The sequence below is a fragment of the Ranitomeya variabilis genome, chromosome 8 (assembly GCF_051348905.1).
Source record: "Ranitomeya variabilis isolate aRanVar5 chromosome 8, aRanVar5.hap1, whole genome shotgun sequence".
Taxonomy (NCBI): domain Eukaryota; kingdom Metazoa; phylum Chordata; class Amphibia; order Anura; family Dendrobatidae; genus Ranitomeya; species Ranitomeya variabilis.
Window position 1 is genome coordinate 70,611,338 of NC_135239.1, and position 18,812 is coordinate 70,630,149.

General features: G+C 43.4%; 1 protein-coding gene and 1 long non-coding RNA gene across 2 annotated transcripts in view; one reads left to right on the top strand and one right to left on the bottom strand.

The window, feature by feature from the left end:
* LOC143788076 (putative ferric-chelate reductase 1) overlaps positions 1-2,796 on the top strand; it is a 70,003-nt gene extending 67,207 nt beyond the window's left edge. The window contains exon 16 of the mRNA XM_077277444.1: positions 2,131-2,796. Within this exon, the coding sequence (XP_077133559.1) occupies positions 2,131-2,220 (90 nt within the window). The 3' untranslated portion in view covers positions 2,221-2,796. The remainder of the gene's footprint in view (positions 1-2,130) is intronic.
* A 4,096-nt stretch (positions 2,797-6,892) lies between these two features.
* Positions 6,893-18,812, bottom strand: part of LOC143788078 (uncharacterized) — a 71,594-nt gene continuing 59,674 nt past the window's right edge. The window contains exon 3 of the long non-coding RNA XR_013218548.1: positions 6,893-6,910. This is a non-coding gene — a long non-coding RNA (uncharacterized LOC143788078). The remainder of the gene's footprint in view (positions 6,911-18,812) is intronic.

Genomic DNA, 18,812 nt, shown 5'->3' on the forward strand with positions numbered 1-18,812 from the left:
AGATGCACATAAAAAAACCAAAATGGAGTCAAGATAGATATGGAAATCCTGCTCTCGCAATCTGTAAACAGCGTAACGAGAAAAAATCAAAACAGAATTTTGATGTTTTGGCCGTTGCAACATTGCAATAAAATGCACTAAGAGTCAATCAAAACATTGTATTTACCCCAAAATGGTATCAGTATTAATATCGGCTCAAGCCACAAAAAATGAGCTCCATCTCCATATCCTGAAAAATTAATATGTTAAGGGTTTTGCAAAATGGCACCAAAAACTTAAAAAAAATTTCATGCAAATTTCCAATTTTATTTTTTTTAGCATCTTAAATAAAAAGAAAACTGTATATGTTTGGTATTTGCATACTCTTACTGACCTGGAGAATCATATTGCCAGGTCAGTTTTACCATATGGTCAACATGGCAAATAAAAACCCAAAAAACAATTGTGGAATTGCGCTTTGTTTGCAATTTCATCGCACTTGGAATTTTTTCCCTGTTTTACACTATATGGTAAAATCAATGTATCATTCAAATGTACAACAAACCTTCATTTGGCTATATTGATGGAAAAAAAAAAAAAAAGTTATGGCTCTTGGAAGAGGGGGAGAAATAAACAAAAACGAAAAAAAATGGAAAATGGCCCGGGTACGAAGGGGTTTAAGAGATTGTCTCCTACTTTAAAAGTTCATACTAATGGACCATGGATGGGCAAGTATATTAAAAATAAAAGAAACCTCCCCTCCAGCATCAACACCCAGCAAAGAACATCACCTGGCAGCTGGAGCCTTCACATTCCGTCTGAGTGGAGGACGCTGACTCTAATGGAATCTGAACGCTGCAGCCGATCAGTAGCTAGATATTGAGGCAGGATATTGGCTAGGACACTGTACTGAGTGCAGAGATTTGGGAATGGTCCGGGATGTGAAAATAAGTTTGTCTTATTTTTTTGTTACTATGTACTACCCCAACCAGGGCTGATAAAGTAAGAAACATACCTTCTACCTATAAAATATATGTATCATTCTTTTTCAAGCATAAGTAGAAGTGAGTGGCCATGTTGAATTCTAAAGATACAAAAACAGCAGTTTTATCTCACAAGACTTGGAACACTAAGATATTATGTCTTCATTAGATACAAATGAATAAAAGCCAAGAAAACAATCTGCAATACCAAGTCAACTAGAGTGGGCTAATGGCATGGACAAAGTTGCACATTGAATAGGCATTATACGTTATTACATTTCCTCTGCTGCAGTCAGGGGGCTTTCATTTAATAGGGGACTGTCAATATCCACAATAAGCAAGGAGTACATACCTTAGGGGAGCTGGGGTTCTGGAAAATATCTATGTTTTAAGGGTTGTTATTATTATTATTTACCGTATTTTTCGCTTTGTAAGACGCTCCGGATTATAAGATGCACCCTAAATTTTGAGGAGAAAAATAGGAAAAAAACTTTTTTAATAAATTGGTGGGGCTTCTTATAATCCATGCATCTTATTGCTTACCGGGGGTTGTGGCTGCGGTGGATCAGGGATCTCGCTGCTGGAGGAGGCAGGAGTGGAGCGTTCCTGCTGGCTGGGATGAGGGGGTGTGCAGGTGTCCTGTGCTTTAGGGGGGCTCCGATGCTGCGGGGGTGTCTCCGGTGCTGAGGGGGGCTCTGCCGACATTTTGCGAAAGGCCAGAGCCCCCCCCGGCAGATCGTCTATGCTTTCCTGTGCAGTGGACTTCAGGAAAATGGCCGCCGGGAGGCGGCGCATGCGCAGATGGAGATCTTGGGACCAAGATCTTGAGAGATGAGATCCCAGCGCTGAAATCTCATCTCCCGAGATTTTGGCGGCCATTTTCCCGGAGTCCGTCGCACAGGAAAGCATGGACGAACTGGCGGGGGGCTCTGGCCTTTCACAAAATGTCGCCAGAATCCCCCGCAGCATCGGAGACTCCAGCATCACCCTGGGCAGCAGCGGACAACTGCGGCAGCGGCGGCGGACACCCCCTCATTCCAGCCTGTAACGGTAAGCGGTATATCTGCTTTGTAAGACACACCCCCATTTCCCCCCCAAATTTGGGGGAAATAAAGTGCGTCTTACAAAGCGAAAAATACGGTAATTGCACTTCTTGTGTTTTTTTCAGGTGAAAGCAGAGGTTTACCTGCTCCTTATCTACCTATGTGGGAACCTAGCATTTCTGATTGCACTGCTTGTGGGAATTGCAAAATCATAGCAGAGAAAATCGGATGCAGCAAGTGTGGGTCTAGTACACATTTCACAACTGTTATATATTATGCCTTGAATGGCTTGAAGAGGAAAGAAGACAATGACACCTTTAAGGGTGGCATCACCTTTCATTTTTTTTATCAATCATCCATGAATTACATAGACTAAACTGTCCTATTTTTAACTTCAGCAAAAAACTTAAAAGTCTGGTTCAGATAATGAATTCACAAAATGGAGAAGCAGAATACAACTTTCCATAGATGTCTCATAACTTTTTTTGAAAACAATAACTACTGATTAAACATAACAGATCAAGAGGAACCCAAAATAAAACTGTCTCTATAGTTCTGTTCTACCATTATCTTCAATGTATCAAAAAGGACAATCTCGGCTATTGCGAATGCAGTAGTTTAATGATGGGTTGGCAGATTACTTCCTACAATTAGTGCTAATTGACTAAATAAAAACTAATCAGTGCTTGTTTAAAGTGCACCTCTCTGCAGGATTGTGCACAGTAACCTACAGACAGTGTCAGTTTGGCGCTGTTATACTGATTAAAATTATACCTTGGTTGATGAAATCCATCTTGTGGTTGTTGTTTAATCTTTATTTTCAGTTTTGAGTTAATGATATGCTCGTGCCCCGGGGTGGTCTGTGGGGGGTCTTCATGTGGTGCTCTGATTAGGTATTCAAATAGAGGATTAGAACACAGCAATACCACAAATTCAGAGAATACACCTCTTATATATTAATCCTAGTATAGAAATGAATATTGGTATACTGTGTAAGTTGGTGACCACCGCCACCTAGTGGAAGAAAGAACCCAAACACCCGACTATGGATTACCAGAGAGTATCTGAACAAAAGAACTTTATTTAGAATATATTTCATACACAGGATTAGCAACATATAATAAAATAAAATACATCATTTAAAATTACATCATATTAAAACCAAATACAGGACAAGAAATAATTGCATATAATATGCCGGCCCAGGTATAAAAAATATATATATATATATGGTCCCTTATCCTCATTATTCAAATCCAAAAACTACGTGCAAAAGGGAGAGAGAGTTTTTTATAAAGTGCAATCAGTGCTATACTTATATATATATATATCTCTCACAAAAGATAATAAATAATACCGTGCTGTGTGCAATAACCGCAATAAATAAGTAACCAAAAGTGCAAAAGTGCTCTTCAAGATATGTGGTGCCAAGAACAGCATCAAAAAAGTGCAATGTGCCACTGTTCACAGCTCAGACAGCTCAGTGCTAAAGCACACACTTGTGCAAAAGACGGAAGGGACAAAAAATATAGTTAGCAAATATATATTACCTATGAATGGCCGCGTCCTGTACTGGCGCACCCCAACGCGCGTTTCGGACACTTTTCCTTCGTCAGGGGGACCCCCTGACGAAGGAAAAGTGTCCGAAACGCGCGTTGGGGTGCGCCAGTACAGGACGCGGCCATTCATAGGTAATATATATTTGCTAACTATATTTTTTGTCCCTTCCGTCTTTTGCACAAGTGTGTGCTTTAGCACTGAGCTGTCTGAGCTGTGAACAGTGGCACATTGCACTTTTTTGATGCTGTTCTTGGCACCACATATCTTGAAGAGCACTATTGCACTTTTGGTTACTTATTTATTGCGGTTATTGCACACAGCACGGTATTATTTATTATCTTTTGTGAGAGATATATATATATATATATAAGTATAGCACTGGTTGCACTTTATAAAAAACTCTCTCTCCCTTTTGCACGTAGTTTTTGGATTTGAATGGTGAGGATAAGGGACCATATATATATATATATATTTTTTATACCTGGGCCGGCATATTATATGCAATTATTTCTTGTCCTGTATTTGGTTTTAATATGATGTAATTTTAAATGATGTATTTTATTTTATTATATGTTGCTAATCCTGTGTATGAAATATATTCTAAATAAAGTTCTTTTGTTCAGATACTCTCTGGTAATCCATAGTCGGGTGTTTGGGTTCTTTCTTAGGTATTCAAATGTATGGCTTCTGACAGGTCACTGATCCCTCACTGACCTGCCCCCTAGTTTACATATTGAATATTATATATAGTAAAAAAAAAATCATCTTCAGTCGGCAGGTGGAGGTGCCTGCGCTGCAGCATGATCGCATGTGTAATGTGCAGTTAATTCTTTAATTTGCTTGTATAAATAGGTTCATTAAAAAAAAGGGTCTCAAAATGGTGCTGATAGCGGCGCCTTCTTGTAGGAAGCATTTTTGTTTTCTCTAGCAAGATGGCGCCTGCACAGTAGCAGTAGAGTAAAGCGATGCAAAAATAATTTTTCTATAAAATTGTTTTTATTGCGTAAAAGCATCAAAACATAAAAAAGATATGACTGGGGTTTCGCTGTAATCGTAAGAATAAAGCTTCCTTATCAATTTTACCACACGCAGAACGGTATAAAAAAAATCCTGAATTGCTGTTTTTTGTTAATTCAATCTCTCAAAAATCAGAGAGAAAGTGATGAAAAAATGCAATGTGCTCAAATATGGTACCAAAAACACCTCAACTCGTTCCGCAAAAATCAAGCCCTCATATGACTCTGTCGGCTGAAATATGGAAAAATTATAGCTGTCTAAATATGGGGATGCAAAAACTAGGTTTTGCAATAAAAAGTCTTTAAGTCTGTGACAGCAGCCAAATATAAAACACGGATATAAATCTGATATCGCAGTAATCGCACTGACTCGAAGAATAAAGTCAAGTAATCACTTATAAAGCACGAGGAACGGTGTAAAGAATAAATAAAAACAATTCTTCACCTGCTGTTGATTTTTTTTTATTCTGCCTCCCAAAGATTGCACTAAGGCTCGGCTCACATTTATCCTGCACTCTGCACTGAGCACTTACACCGGGGTTTCCGTGTAAATCTCTGAAATATGTGATTCAGACAGAACCCCAGGCAGAAGTTTTCCTATAATGAGGCAGATGGAGGCACTGTGGACGAAGTCTGACCTATGATCTGGTGGTGGCCATCTTTTTAGGAGAGTATAAAAGCATGTCCAACCACCGTTTTGTGCACTTCTGAAAAGAAAGACAACACTGAACAGTGGCCAGACGGAGTCCACAGTAACTCTACTACCTCATTATAGTGAATGGATGGGGGTTTCATCTGCCACGTCACTCAGAGATTTAGATGGAAATCCCAAAGTAAGTGCTCAGTGTAGAGCACCGGACTGGTCACTACAACAGTATATTGCAATTTGCACTCAGCAACATCCACTACTGCTTGTTTCTGGAAAACATCAATGGAGTCAAAATCGTCACTACCCCTGTAGATAAAGTTCCAAAGGGGTATCATTTCCAAAATGGGGTCACCTGAGAGAGAATTCTGCTTTTTTAGCACTAAAGGTACCGTCACACTCAGCAACTTTACAACGAGAACGACAACGATCCGTGACGTTGCAGCGTCCTGGTTTGCGATCTCGTTGTGTTTGACACGCAGCAGCGATCTGGATTCCGCTGTGATATCGCTGGTCGGAGCTAGAAGTCCAGAACTTTATTTGGTCGTCAGGTCGGCGTGTATCGTCATGTTTGACAGCAAAAGCAACGATGTCAGCAATGTTTTACATGGAGCTAACGACCTGTGAGAACGATAAGTGAGTCACCGCTACGTCACAGGATCGCTCCTGCATCGTTCTGGAGCTGCTGTGTTTGACGTCTCTACAGCGACCTAAACACCAACGCTCCAGCGATCGGCTCGTTGTCTATATCGCTGCAGCGTCGCTGAGTGTGACGGTACCTTAAGGGGCTCTTAATATGGAGTCAACAAACTATTCTAGGAAATTCTGTGCTCCAGGAGGCAAATAGCGCTCTCTCCCTCCCAAGTCTCGCCGTGTGGCTAAGCTGTACTGTACATCCACATATTTTCTATATTCAGCAAAAATTGTGGGACACATTTTGGTGCAATTTTTACCTATTTACCAGTGTGAAAATGTTAAACTTGGGGCTAACACACAATCCTGGTGGTAAAAATGTAAAAAACAATTTCTTCACTGCCCAGTGGTATAAAATTCTGTGACACACCTATGGTGTCAATATAATTGCTGCATCCCTAGATTAATTCATTGAGAGGTTTAGTTTGTAAAATCCTGTTACCCTTGTCAAAATACTAAATTTGGAGCTAAAAAAAATTAGGTCTAAAGAAAAGTTTTTGTGAAATAAATGTAAATGTTTATTTTTTCCTTCCACATTCCATTAATTCCTGTGAAGCACCTGAAGGGTTAATAAACTTCTTGAATGTGGTTTCGAGCAACTTAATGGGTGCAGTGTTTTGAATTATGTCACTTTTGGGTATTTTCTGTCATATAGGTCCCTCAAAGTCACTTCAAATGTGAGGTGGTCCCTAAAAAAACTGGTTTTGCAAATTTTGTTGGATAAATTAGAAATCTCCGGTCAACTTTTAATCCTTATAACTTCCTAACAAAAAAAATTATGGTTCAAAAATTGTGCTGATGTAAAGTAGACATGTGGGGAAGCGTTCCAGAGTTATAATCTCATAAATTGACAGTGGCCAACATTGACCTGGTCAGGAAGGTGAAAACAGGCTTCGGGGTGAAGGGGTTATACAAAATGTTTGTATTTGTCTTTTAATATGAACTTTACTCACCAGAAACTCCAGTTCTGTTAAGATTTTGACATAAAACCTAAAATAGAAACAAAATGCACATGTAAGGAGGTGGACAAGAGAAAAGACGAACACAGTTGATGCCTAACTGTAAATGAACACCGCCATCTGCTGGTCAAAAAAGAAAGGAAAAAAAGAATTATACTAGTAGGAACCCCAAGAGTGCATGTTACGGGGGAAGCGATTGAAGATGACGCCGAATCAGGTGACAGTTGTGCTGAAGCTGCAAAATATAAAAGACCTGGCTGGGCCAAGAAGGCAGTAGTTGGTGCCAGAATCTGTACCATGCAGGTCATGTGGCTGAGAAGTGGGTCTACAGCCACCATCTTCACAGAAGAGCCCGAGAGCAGTCAGATGATGGAGAAGAAAAACAAAACGAAGGAGAAAAAAACTATATAGTCCAAAGTATCGTGGTGAAAAATCAAAATTAATTTATTATATTACATATAATCAGGTAAAAATAGCAGAAAAAACAACAATGTAGGTAACAGAATAAAAGTTCTTAAAAACAAGGACGCACACGCAGAACAAATAGAACTAGATACTAAAGTGCCAAATTGTCAAAAATTAATAGATACATATATTGATAGAAATAATTCACAGAGGTATAAAAATTGAGTGAACCAAGAGAATGTGTAAACCACAAACTCTATTTACCTAATTGCCTTGTAATGTTTTAATTTCCTGTTCTGTTCAGATGTCACTGTATCCCAGAATTCCAAGCGGAGGAAGTTCACCGACCGCCATATTGAGACACCTAATTATGGAAACTGCTGCTTGTACCAACCTATTGCGCGGTACCACCAGCGGAACACCGTTGCACCACACACACACTCTATACGCCGTACGCCCCACACACACTCACTCACTCTCACACTCACGCAGCCTCTTGCATGGTACCATCAGCGGAACACCGTCACGAACACACCGCCACCGGGATCAGCCAAATGATTCACTGACTGCCGCCATCTTTGTACAGGAGGAGCGCATGCTCAGTTTTAATGTGACCGCCGCTATCTGTCCACACAAAGATGGCGGTGGTCTGATTCACTGCGCCTGCGTGAATTCCGCACAGGCGCAGTGAATCATTCGGCTGATCCCGATGGCAGATGCGCGACGTGTGTACAGGCAGAGGAAGCCGGTCACATTAAAGGGGTTTTTCCCACGATCGAAAGTTCATTTGAAAAATTGACTGTGTCTGACCGTGTACGGAGCATACCACATCTCCTGGGCAGGGGAGGAAGCAAAAGACAATGTTGACATTACAGCAGGGGATCACAGAGGATTCATTTTGTCAGGTAAAATATTTTACTGTTTTTTAAAAATATTTTACCTCACAAAATGTATCCTCTGCGATCTCCTGCTGTAATGTCAGTATTGTCTTTGAGGGGAGAACACTGCACAGGAAGGAGAGAGACGGGGGGGGGGGATAGCACATGGGGTAGACAGGTCGAAGAAGAGAGCACAGATGGGAGAAGTCAGCACATGGGGAAAGAGAGAGTGGATAGGTGGGTAAGCACATGGTGGGGAGAGATTCTCAACGCTGTAAAGCCTGCCTCCATCGTGACATTACCGCCCTCCTGATGCGATAGCATCGGTCCTCCATGTAGTGTGTATATAACACAAAATGTAACAAAATTGTGCAAGGTGTTTAAAAATAAATAGATAAAACGCTAGCATAACCCCAGTAGGTGTCACCATAAATCCATGGTGGTTTGAAATGTATGAATCATCTTTGAAATATCTGGGCACAAATAACAGTATTAAATAGGTGTACTGAGGAGAGACCATATGGGAGTATAAGAAGTCAATCCAAAAGTGGAGTGTAACTTACGATGGCATGCTCCCCAAAGCGCGTTTCGGAACGCTGCCTTTGTCAGGGGGTAGCGTCATTAGGATGGTGGGGAGTATAAATATAAATGCTAGCCAATGGAGAGGAGAGGTGCGTAACCATGAGCCAATCAAAGGAAGATTAGTGCCCCACGCCAATAGTCCATGACCCGAGCCAGTAGAAGTCTCTGACCAGAGCCGGACCAGGCTAGAGAGAAGATCCAGCTGTAGTGGAGGACCATTCCTGTGGGCCGGCACTTCCAGTGTAGACGCACGATACAGGGTGTGGGGTGGGGCCATGCTTCAGGAAATGAAGACGGTCAGTGTGACGAGCATACTGTGTACTAAGTGACGAGCATAGCTAGGACGTGCGGCCTAGAGGGAAATACCGGTGACCCACATTAGAGCCAGTGCAATGATCAAAGAGAATACAACGGTGACAGGCCTAGTATACCACAGCATGCAGATGTAGCAGAGTTGGGGATCATCATGGGACCTCATCATTCTGGACTAATGGCGGACAGGTGAGGATTATGGATGGCCCCCAAGCGCAGGGCAGCGGGGTACTCGGTACCGGGTCTCTCGGTTCTGGGGATGTCATGGTGGCCTGACCCGGTCCGTGGCCCTGCTAAGGGGCGCCCAGTTAAAGATGTAGGTGACGGTGTAGGTCGCAGTAAATAACGAGGACACAGGGTTGCAGTCTCTTTACCTCTTTACTGAAGGCTTCGGCATCCGCAATCCAGAGCACTGTTAACAGGGCTGGCTGAGACCGGCCGGTCCGAAGGCACATCCAGAGTTCCCTTTGCAGGTGGAAATCAGTAGCCTTCCTACTAGCGCCTGGGTGTTGTAGTACTTCCCTGCTGAGCACCACGGGATAGTCCTCACAACTGTCGTGTATGTTTCTGTTCTTTCTCTCCGTCCCCCAGATGATATGGATAGGACGCACCCGTATGACGGGGTAGGCCTGGAGTTATTTTATTGGCACTCTAGAGACGCCCCTCTCCAATTGCCTCCGTTGTCTTCATTAGGTGTAAAAGGTGAGGCAGCCAACCTAAAGTTAACTGCCCTGCCTGTTGTGAACTGTGTTTCTGGGCTCCCTCTGGTGGTCACTAACGGTATTGTGTTAGGCATGTCTTGTTGCAGGCCTGAGCTCCAGCTGTGTCGTTAAGCAGCGGGTGTTCCCTATTTAAGTCTCCTCTGGACTCAGTCTCTTGCCTGGCATCGTTGTATCCAGACCTATATGGTCTCCTCCGGATTCCTTTCAGTCTGTCTCATGCAAGAAAAGCTAAGTCTGTTTTGAACAATTTGGATCGTTTGCATTTTTCAGTGTTTTTGTCCAGCTTGCTTATATTTGATTTTCTGGCTCACTGGAAGCTCTAAGGGTGCTGATGTTCTCCCCCCGCACCGTCAGTCGGTGTGGGGGTTCTTGAATGTTCAGCGTGGATGTTTTTGTAGGGTTTTCTGCTGACCGCATAGTCCACTATCTATTTTCTGCCTATCTAGACTAGTGGGCCTCACTTTGCTGAAATCTAGTTCATCTCTACATTTGTGTTTTCTTCTTGCCTCACCGTTATTATTTGTTGGGGGCTTTCTATATCTTTGGGGTTCAATTTCTCTGGAGGCAAGTGAGGTCTTATTTTCCCTCTAGGGGTAGACAGTTCTCCGGCTGGCTCTAGACGTCTAGAACCAACGTGGGCACGTTCACCGGCTGCTTCTAGTTGTTTGTGTTAGGATCAGGTATGCGGTTAGCACAGTTTCCACCTCCCTAGAGCAGTATTTATGTTTTTGCTATCTTGCCGGAATATCAGAGATCCTCTGCCATTGGGATCATAACAGAATGCCAGGCCCAAAGAAAATGTTTAATGCATCGCAGAAGCGGGATTAAAAAGAAGTTCTGAGTTTTTGTTTTGTTTTTTGTTTTTTTTGCTGCAGTTTGCCTAGCTTCTTCCATCCCCTTTTTCTCTGAGTGGCTGAAACTCTGCTGCAGATATGAATGTCCAGACTCTGACTTCTAGTGTGGATCAGCTTGCTGCTAGGGTGCAAAGCATTCAGGATTTTGTTATCCATAGCCCTATGTCTGAACCAAAAATACCTATTCCTGAGCCGTTTTTTGGAGATAGATCTAAGTTCCTGAATTTTAGGAATAATTGTAAATTGTTTCTGTCTCTGAAACCTCGTTCCTCTGGTGGTTCCGCTCAGCAAGTTAAGATTGTTATTTCCTTCTTGCGCGGCGACCCTCAAGATTGGGCCTTCTCTCTGGCGCCAGGAGATCCTGCATTGGTGAATGTTGATGCGTTTTTCCTGGTGCTTGGTTTGCTTTATGAGGAGCCTAATCTTGAAAATCAGGCTGAAAAAATGTTGCTGGCTATCTCTCAGGGTCAGGACGAAGCTGAGGTATATTGCCAAAAATTTCGGAAATGGTCCGTGCTTACTCAATGGAATGAGTGTGCACTGGCCGCAAATTTCAGAAATGGTGTTTCTGAAGCCATTAAAGATGTGATGGTGGGGTTTCCTATCCCTACAGGTCTGAATGATTCAATGGCTCTGGCCATTCAAATTGATCGACGTTTGCGGGAGCGCAAATCTGTTAATCCTTTGGCGGTGCTGTCTGAACGGTCACCTGATTCTATGCAATGTGACAGAATTCTGACCAGAGCCGAGCGACAAAATCATAGACGTCAAAATGGGTTGTGTTTCTACTGTGGTGATTCAACACATGTTATCTCAGCATGCTCTAAACGTTTAAAAAAAGAAGTTAATCCTGTCGCCATTGGTACTTTTCAACCTAAGTTTATTTTGTCTGTGACTTTAATTTGTTCATTATCTTCTTACCCAGTTATGGCTTTTGTGGATTCTGGTGCTGCTTTAAGTCTGATGGATTTGTCGTTTGCCAAGCGCTGCGGTTTTGTCCTGGAGCCTTTGGAAAATCCTATTCCTCTTAGAGGAATTGATTCTACGCCATTGGCAGAGAATAAACCTCAGTATTGGACGCAAGTGACCATGTGCATGACTCCTGTACACCAGGAGGTGATTCGTTTTCTGGTACTGCATAAAATGCATGATGTTGTCGTTTTGGGTCTGCCATGGTTACAGGCCCATAATCCAGTTTTAGATTGGAAAGCTATGACAGTGTCTAGTTGGGGGTGTCAGGGGATTCATGGCGATTCTCCATTGGTGTCTATTGCTTCTTCTACTCCTTCTGAGATCCCTGAGTTTTTGTCAGACTTTCAGGATGTATTTAATGAGACCAGGTCCAGTGCCCTTCCTCCTCATAGGGACTGTGATTGTGCTATAGATTTGATTCCTGGTAGTAAGTTTCCTAAGGGACGACTCTTTAATTTATCTGTGCCAGAGCATGCCGCGATGCGGAGTTATACAAAGGAGTCTTTGGAGAAGGGACATATTCGCCCATCCTCGTCCCCTCTTGGTGCAGGATTCTTTTTTGTGGGCAAGAAAGACGGGTCTTTGAGACCTTGTATAGATTATCGTCTTCTGAATAAGATCACGGTTAAATTTCAGTATCCTTTGCCATTGTTGTCTGATTTGTTTGCTCGGATTAAGGGATCCAGTTGGTTTACCAAGATAGATCTTCGTGGTGCGTATAACCTTGTGCGCATAAAGCAGGGAGATGAATGGAAAACAGCATTTAATACGCCCGAGGGTCATTTTGAGTACCTGGTGATGCCTTTCGGATTATCTAATGCCCCTTCTGTGTTTCAGTCCTTCATGCATGACATCTTCCGGAAATATCTGGATAAATTCATGATTATTTATCTGGATGATATTTTGTTTTTTTCTGATGATTGGGAGTCCCATGTGAACCAGGTCAGGATGGTGTTTCAGGTTCTGCGGGAGAATGCTCTATTTGTGAAGGGCTCAAAATGTATCTTTGGGGTACAGAAGGTTTCTTTTTTGGGTTTTATTTTTTCCCCTTCTACTGTGGAGATGGACCCAGTCAAGGTCCGTGCCATTCATGACTGGACTCAGCCCACGTCTGTTGAGAGCCTGCAGAAGTTCTTGGGCTTTGCTAATTTTTACCGTCGTTTTATCGCTAATTTTTCCAGCGTGGTTAAACCTTTGACGGATATGACCAAGAAGGGTTCTGATGTTGCTAATTGGTCTCCTGCGGCCGTGGAGGCCTTTCGGGAGCTGAAGCGTCGGTTTACTTCAGCGCCAGTCTTGTGCCAGCCGGATGTCTCTCTTCCCTTCCAGGTTGAAGTTGATGCTTCTGAGATTGGAGCAGGGGCTGTTTTGTCGCAAAAAAGTTCTGATGGCTCCGTGATGAAGCCATGCGCCTTCTTTTCAAGGAAATTTTCGCCTGCTGAGCGGAACTACGATGTTGGTAATCGGGAGTTGTTGGCTATGAAGTGGGCATTTGAGGAGTGGCGACATTGGCTCGAGGGAGCTAGACATCGTGTGGTGGTCTTGACTGATCATAAAAATCTGATCTACCTCGAGTCTGCCAAGCGCCTGAATCCTAGACAGGCTCGTTGGTCGTTGTTTTTCTCCCGTTTTGACTTTGTGGTCTCGTACCTGCCTGGCTCGAAGAACGTGAAGGCTGATGCACTTTCTAGGAGTTTTGTGCCTGACTCTCCGGGAGTCTCTGAGCCGGCTGGTATTCTCAGAGAGGGAGTGATTTTGTCTGCCATTTCCCCAGATTTGCGACGAGTGCTGCAGAAATTTCAGGCTGATAGGCCTGATCGTTGCCCACCAGAGAGATTGTTTGTCCCTGATAGATGGACCAGCAGAGTTATTTCTGAGGTTCATTCTTCGGTGTTGGCGGGACATCCTGGGATTTTCGGTACCAGAGATTTGGTGGCTAGGTCCTTTTGGTGGCCTTCCTTGTCGCGGGATGTGCGTTCTTTTGTGCAGTCCTGTGGGATTTGTGCTCGGGCTAAGCCTTGCTTTTCTCGTGCCAGCGGGTTGCTTTTGCCCTTGCCTATCCCAAAGAGGCCTTGGACGCACATTTCCATGGATTTCATTTCGGATCTTCCGGTATCTCGAAAGATGTCTGTCATCTGGGTGGTGTGCGATCGTTTTTCTAAAATGGTCCATTTGGTGCCCTTGCCTAAGTTGCCTTCCTCCTCTGATTTGGTCCCTTTGTTCTTTCAGAATGTGGTTCGTTTGCACGGCATCCCTGAGAATATTGTGTCTGACAGAGGATCCCAGTTTGTGTCCAGATTCTGGCGATCCTTTTGTGCTAAGATGGGTATTGATTTGTCTTTTTCGTCGGCTTTTCATCCTCAGACTAATGGCCAGACCGAGCGAACTAATCAGACGTTGGAGACTTATTTGAGATGTTTTGTTTCTGCTGATCAGGACGACTGGGTTACCTTTTTGCCACTGGCCGAGTTTGCCCTTAATAATCGGGCTAGTTCTGCCACTTTGGTTTCACCCTTTTTCTGCAACTCTGGTTTTCATCCTCGTTTCTCCTCGGGCCAGGTTGAACCTTCTGACTGTCCTGGGGTTGATTCTGTGGTGGATAGGTTGCAGCGGATTTGGAACCATGTGGTGGACAATTTGAGATTGTCACAAGACAAGGCCCAGCGTTTTGCCAACCGCCGCCGCGGTGTGGGTCCCCGACTTCGTGTTGGGGATTTGGTTTGGTTGTCTTCTCGGCATGTTCCTTTGAAAGTCTCCTCTCCTAAGTTCAAGCCTCGCTTTATCGGTCCTTATAAGATTTTGGAAATCCTTAACCCGGTGTCTTTTCGCTTGGACCTCCCAGCGTCATTTGCTATTCATAATGTGTTCCATAGGTCCTTGTTGCGGCGGGACGTGGTGCCTGTGGTTCCTGCTGTTGAGCCTCCTGCCCCGGTTTTGGTTGAGGGCGAGTTGGAGTACGTGGTGGAGAAGATTCTGGATTCTCGTATCTCTAGACGGAAGCTCCAGTATTTAGTTAAGTGGAAAGGCTATGGTCAGGAGGATAATTCCTGGGTTGTCGCCTCTGATGTTCATGCGGCTGATTTGGTTCATGCCTTTCATGCTGCTCATCCTGATCGCCCTGGGGGTCTTGGTAAGGGTTCGGTGACCCCTCCTCAAGGGGGGGGTACTGTTGTGAACTGTGTTTCTGGGCTCCCTCTGGTGGTCACTAACGGTATTGTGTTAGGCATGTCTTGTTGCAGGCCTGAGCTCCAGCTGTGTCGTTAAGCAGCGGGTGTTCCCTATTTAAGTCTCCTCTGGACTCAGTCTCTTGCCTGGCATCGTTGTATCCAGACCTATATGGTCTCCTCCGGATTCCTTTCAGTCTGTCTCATGCAAGAAAAGCTAAGTCTGTTTTGAACAATTTGGATCGTTTGCATTTTTCTGTGTTTTTGTCCAGCTTGCTTATATTTGATTTTCTGGCTCGCTGGAAGCTCTAAGGGTGCTGATGTTCTCCCCCCACACCGTCAGTCGGTGTGGGGGTTCTTGAATGTTCAGCGTGGATGTTTTTGTAGGGTTTTCTGCTGACCGCATAGTCCACTATCTATTTTCTGCCTATCTAGACTAGTGGGCCTCACTTTGCTGAAATCTAGTTAATCTCTAAGTTTGTGTTTTCTTCTTGCCTCACCGTTATTATTTGTTGGGGGCTTTCTATATCTTTGGGGTTCAATTTCTCTGGAGGCAAGTGAGGTCTTATTTTCCCTCTAGGGGTAGACAGTTCTCCGGCTGGCTCTAGACGTCTAGAACCAAGGTAGGCACGTTCACCGGCTGCTTCTAGTTGTTTGTGTTAGGATCAGGTATGCGGTTAGCCCAGTTTCCACCTCCCTAGAGCAGTATTTATGTTTTTGCTATCTTGCCGGAATATCAGAGATCCTCTGCCATTGGGATCATAACACCTGCCGTAGTTTAAAGTAATGCGTAGAGTCTATTACTTCCTCGGCGTTCCGTCCGCCGGCTACGCGCCTCAGAAGGATGTTGCCGATCTTGGGGCACGACTCCTCTTGGTTCTATCTCCTTTGTGCTGTGATCTCGTTTCTCACTTCTCCACAATATACTTCGCTTTGTGTCCTTTCTTAAGATGCCGCCGCAATGAAGTGCAGGCGCGGCTCCGTAACGATCTGTCCTTTGCTAGGCCTCTGCCAGGATCCCACCCCTGACAGCGACCCCCCTGAATCTTCCCAAGTAACGATCTTCTCTCACTAGATCTTACCTGGGCAAAACCCAGTCAGCATCTCTCTAACTTCCTATCCAACCCCCAGTTTTACCAGAGTGTGGGGAGTGGCCTAATACATAGAACCTTTTGCTCCCCCTGGTGGCTAGAGTGTGAAGTTTAATGTGTGACTGTGATACCTGGTCAGGTGAACTCTTTTAGTGCAATCAGACGTACCATCACTCCCCTTAGTGGCAGAGCGACGTTACTGCAACGACCAGGTCTCTGGGGCGCTGCAATTACTTTTATTTATTTATTTTTTAATGGGTAAAAGAGGGGATTTGTCAGGGAGGGTCTTGTTTAACTGAAGGACTTTTCTCTGTGTGTATTTCACTTTTGACTACGGGGGTTAGTAATGGGGGTGTCTGACAGATGCCGCTCCATTACTAACCCCTGGGGTTTAAGTTAGCTGACATTACAAAGCTGATATCAACCTCAAAACTATTACCCTACTTGTCAAGGCTCCAGGGCAAGTGGGAAGAGCTGGACAAAACACCAGAATTGACTCATCTAATCGATGCGCATTTTCTGTGGGCTGCTAGTTTTAGGCTATGGAGTGCCAAATATCCATCGACCTTCCCAGCCTGAGCATACCAGCCACACCTGTCTGCTTTAGCTTGGCTGGTTAACAAAAATGGAGGGGACACCACGCCGTTTTTTAAATTATTTATTTAAATAACTTTTAAAAATGGCGTGGACCCCTCTATTTTTGATAGCCAGTCAAGATAAACCAGACAGCTGAGATCTGCAGCTGTCTGTTTTACCTGCACTTGTTATAAAAAAAATTTAGGGGACCCCCCGTCTTGTTTTTTTACATAGTTCGCCAGCTAATCACAGCCGTGCCAATATGTGACATGGCTGTGATGAAGTCGGAAGTGCCCACACAGGAAAAGCTTGTTGATTGGTTGCACTGCAGCCTTTCAACAAGCTTTTTTCAGTCTGCCAAACATGGGAGAAGTCCGTGTTTGGGGTCCATCCATGGACACTAGGTGCTTGGTACGAACTTTACTTTTGGGGTTCGCCCATCTCTAATCACAAGCAAAACAAAAAATTTGCATTTACAAGTCAGTAGACATATTTTACTGCGACAGTGAAACTACACCTTCCAGTATAACCTTAAACATCAAAAGGATATGCTGGGAGTTTTTTCACACAGAAGAAAGCTATAATCCTAATCATCACGTTTAATGACATGCAGTGACTAAAGTACTGGTCATACACATTCAGGAGCACAATTAAACACAACTAGTTATGATACAGGTAACATTTAATCTTGAGTCATTCTTTATTTTCTTCTCCACCTTCTCTAAACATTAAAGTGCCATTTTCTGGCCATAACTCATCTCTGCAGAATTTACTGCCCAAAAGTTTCTTGCATTTGCAGCAGATCCACTTCTCCAAAATGAAAAAAATAGGCTGAGGTCAGATGAATACAAATTTGAAATTCTTTATGGAAACTCCAAAAACTGTGTCCTGCGGACTGAAGCTGGATGGTCCCACTCCCCTTAGCACACAGTTCAAAAGCCGGCATCTCTGATGGTATGGCACTGCATTACTGCCTATGGCATGGGCTGCTTACAGATCAAGAAAGGCACTATCAATGCTGAGCATTGTTTTAGGGAAACATTTGCTCCATCTAGACAACATCTATTTCAGGGAAGGCTGTATATATTTCAGATAGTGTGTGTATATAGTGTAAGTGTACAAGTAATATACACTGATCACCAGTGACATTGTACACAGTGTACAGCTAAAGCTAGTGAATCACCAGTGACATCTGCAATTAAAATAATTAATATCTGCCGTTTCTTTTTCATATTAGACCGCTTTGATTTTGTCTATAGCACACTCCCCAATTTTTCACCCACCTATACACTGCGCCGGATAAAGAAAACTATAATAGTATGACCCAGGTACCCAGTAACAGTACCTCCCTTTTGTTTCCCCTACAGTTAAATTATACAAAAAAAAAATTACAATAATGATTTCCACCTTTGTGATCTCCTCACAGTAAAAATTGTGGCCCCATAAATTATTGTAATAATAAAGTCCCCCCATTGTGGCACCATATAGGAATAAATTCCCCAAATCTGGTCTTAATAATAGTAATAATGTCTTCCATATAGTAATTACATTTTCCATTCTAGTCCAGATAGAGTAATAACGTCCTTCATTCCTGCCCCCACTATAGCAATAACATCCCCATTCTGGCCCCCAATATAGTAAAAACATCACACATTCTGGCCCCAATACAGTAATAACATTCCTCCATTCGCTCTGTTCAATACAGTAATAATGTCCCCATTATGGCCCCAGATATAAAATGAATGTCCCCCATTTTGGTCTCAATACAGTAATAACATGCCCCATTCTGGCCCCAATGTAATAATACCATCACCATTCTGGTCTTCATAGAGTAATAATGTCCACCATTATGGCCTCAGATGTAAAAATGTCCCCCATTTGCCCCCAATACAGTAATAACATCTCCCATTCTGGCCCCAATACAGTAATAACATTATTCAATCTGGTCCCCATACAATAATACCATCCCCATTCTGGTCTTCATATATTAATAAAGCTCTCATACAGCAAGTGTGCCCTATTTTGGCTGTCCAATACAATAATGATGTCCCCCATTCTGACAGTCATACAATAATGTACCCTTTTATGGCCCCCCTATAATAACAATGTCCTCCATTCTGTCTGGTGCTCCTTATATAGCAATTTAAAAAAACCCTCTCACCTGTCCCTGCTCCCACAATGAGCAGACTCTTCTTTCTCCTCCATATTCCAGTGACATCAGTGTGTCGCCTCTGATGGGATGCCATCATCAGCTGCTGGCCTTTGATATCCGGTGGAGTGTATAGACATTGCGGGGCAGCGAATGAGAGGCTCAATGCTTTACAATACTTTTCAACTGGATGTGCTTCAGTGACGCACATCCAGCTGAAAACAGCTG